The sequence below is a fragment of the Asparagus officinalis genome, chromosome 3, assembly GCF_001876935.1.
Source record: "Asparagus officinalis chromosome 3, Aspof.V1, whole genome shotgun sequence".
Classification (NCBI taxonomy): domain Eukaryota; kingdom Viridiplantae; phylum Streptophyta; class Magnoliopsida; order Asparagales; family Asparagaceae; genus Asparagus; species Asparagus officinalis.
In genome coordinates this window covers 74,263,657-74,266,678 of record NC_033796.1, presented here as the reverse complement: position 1 = coordinate 74,266,678, position 3,022 = coordinate 74,263,657, and the positions used below count along the sequence as shown (strand labels likewise).

General features: G+C 35.3%; 1 protein-coding gene across 1 annotated transcript; it reads left to right on the top strand.

Annotated features, from left to right (window-relative positions):
• On the top strand, positions 32–891 carry LOC109832338 (EPIDERMAL PATTERNING FACTOR-like protein 2). The gene is made up of 2 exons (XM_020399742.1): positions 32–334; positions 423–891. The coding sequence occupies exons 1-2, from the start codon at positions 233–235 to the stop codon at positions 681–683; spliced, it is 363 nt and encodes a 120-aa protein (XP_020255331.1). The 5' UTR covers positions 32–232; the 3' UTR covers positions 684–891.

Here is a 3,022-nt window from a genome sequence, read left to right as displayed (position 1 = left end):
GAAGAAAACAGAGCCTTTCCCTCTAGCGACAGCCATTAATGCATTAAATACTTGGCCTTGTGGTACAAACCTTTTCCAGATAACCTCATAACCATTTGCAGTTCTGAAGCAGAATCAATCATCTCTTTAAATCCTCTCCCTCTGTTTCTCTCTCTCTCTCTCTATATATTTATAACTTGAGTCTCCATCTCCTTTTCCCTCATTGCATTCATCAGGCTCTCATTACATCAAGATGGGTGTCCATTTCCTCTGCTCAACTCTCTCAGTCTTCCTCCTCTTGAGTTCTACTCAAGTTGAAGCTAGACAGCTGGTGGAGGCTTCTGAAGTGGCCGAGGTGAGAGCTTTCCTCAAGCCATTCTTCTTATTGCACTGTGGTGATGGAAGTTTAAATGTTTAATTATTTTTTATTTTTCTGTAATTAGGAAGGAGGAGAGATGAAGATGACGGTGGAGGGAGCCATGATCGGATCGAGACCGCCGAGTTGCGAGAGAAGATGCATCTCTTGTAGCCACTGTGAAGCTGTCCAGGTTCCTTTAGCACCGACGAAGAAACAGGGGGGAGTGCAGGCGGAAGACTCTGCCTCCGCTACTACTACATTCAATTCAAGGGGTGATGAGTACAGTTCAAATTACAAACCAATGAATTGGAAGTGCAAGTGCGGAGATAGGATCCTTAATCCTTAACATTGTTGTTTCTAATAGAAGAGAATTAGCGACTGTTTGAGATTGTGGATATACATAGAATTTTTATTTTTATTTTTTTGGCTGTTTTGGTTTGAAGATGTGGAGTCAGTTTTTATCTTCACATCTATTGTGATGGGGTTTGCTTGGGATGTTAATCGTGGTTGCTCTTTTTAGTTAGAAAGAATACTATGAGTTATTACTTTCATTATATATGTGAGCATGTTGTTGTCTCAATTAGTGTAATATCTGCAATTGTTATGTCCATGTGTGTAGTCTAGAGAGAGAGAGAGAGAGAGAGAGAGAGAGAGAGAGTTCTGACACTGCAGAGAGAGAGAGAGAGAGAGAGTTCTGACACTGCTCAATGAAATGTCATGTCTGAGTGACTCTCTCAAAGCTCAGCACCCAGCAGCACAAGGAAATGATATGGAAAATAGTAATAATAATAGTAATAAATCTTTTTGAGGGAATAAATAACATAGTCATGGTAACTTACCAAAAAAAAGGAGGGCCATGTTACAATTTACCAACCGGAGCGCTATCCTCTTTAAAACGTAAGTTTTCCCCAGACAGGAAAGATTTGCTTCATTATTTTCCCCTGCTCTAATTTGAATGGATGGGACTTGTCAGTTATGGTGAGAAAAGATGACAAACAATCATTATTCTCACGCTGTCTTGCTATCTAATCAACTCCCTTTCTTTGAAATAATAATAATAATAATAATACTAAGTAACCCCTTGGGTCTGCTATAGAACTGTCATCATCCATTGCCATTGAATACCAATGAACTCCAAGTTGAGGCCCATATATTTGATCCAGGACTCTATTGGGCCTAGCTACGGATCTGAGCGCGGTCTTTTTAATAATGTTGCAATGAGGCCCTCTGGTAAATCATGAAGAAGAAGGGTAGACTATATAAGAAAAGAGGGGAAAAAAATACCTTTAATATTCTTATATTTATAGAGAGATATAAACACTTCTTTATAGGGCACATGACATCCTAATTATGAAAGGACAAGTACATTCACAATATATTCTGTCATATTTATTCGAAATATATAAACGATAGTCAACAAATAATAATAGCCAACAACAAATTTTGTACATGTATAATGTCTTAGTTTGTTTTCTCAAAAAAACATATAGTTTATAATAATTTCCAAATAAGGATCAACTGCTTCCTCGCCCTTGGTTTTGTCTACCTAACTAACTGATCCATCCAATGGTCACAACAGCTGAGAAATGAGATGTAGGTAAAGAATGTAAATAGTATAACTAAAATAATAAACAGTGATAAGGAAAATATTTAAGTTGGGGAATCTAATTAACATAAAAAAAAAGTTGGGGAATCTACTTGTTGTACCTTGAACACATTTGGGGATCTATATCAAAATATAAACACCCTAATTTTTTCTATATAGAAGATGATTAACTATTAATTTTAAAAGTAAATCCTAAAATATGGGGGTGTTTGGTTCAATTTCTAGAAATTATAAGAAATGTTTTCCACCTAAAATATGATTTCCTTGTATTTCTTAAAAAAATTATAGGAAAAGTTTTGAGAAATCAAAAAGTACCAATTTTCTTGTTTTTTGTACTTTGCTTGTTTGGTTCAAAACAAGAAAATAGCTCATAACTTTATAGAAAATAACAAGATTTGGTAGGTTTTTAATTAAATATGGTATGTGTCAAATTTCTGGTGATTTCCTCTCATTTTGAGAGGAAATTGCTTTTTGTAAAATTTGGTAGGTTTTGATATTTTATAGAAAATATTTCTGTAAATTTTTTGTTGAACCAAACACAATTTACAGAAAACTCTGAAAAACTTTTAATTACAAATTTGCCATTGTCAGATGTTTTGAGAAAAGTTTTCTCAAAAAATGTGCAACCAAACAGCCCCTAAAATCATGAATGATTGATTACAATCTACTAGGAACAACAATGCTTCTTTCACAATATAATCTCGGATCTTGTCTGTACGGATATCTTAACCTATTACGCTAAAGCTATTCGATTATCATGTGCTTAACAGTGCAAAGGGTCAATAATAATTCGGAAATTCGCCTACATGTGCAGTGACTCTCTGTTTCCCCCACTTCGAGAAAAGGGGTTAATTTTGCATAATCTCCCTAATTTTTATTTATCTTATATAGACCCCTAAATTTAGGATGTCTCACAAAACCTCCCATGAACTACGAAATTTTCATACCAAACAACACCACCACCACCAACACAAACCCCCCAACCCACCCAACCAAAAAAATAAGCCCCAAAACCTCGCATGTACTTTGCCAACCAAAACGTGAGAGCAAATAATTCAAATTTAGGTTTTTGTGTGTAT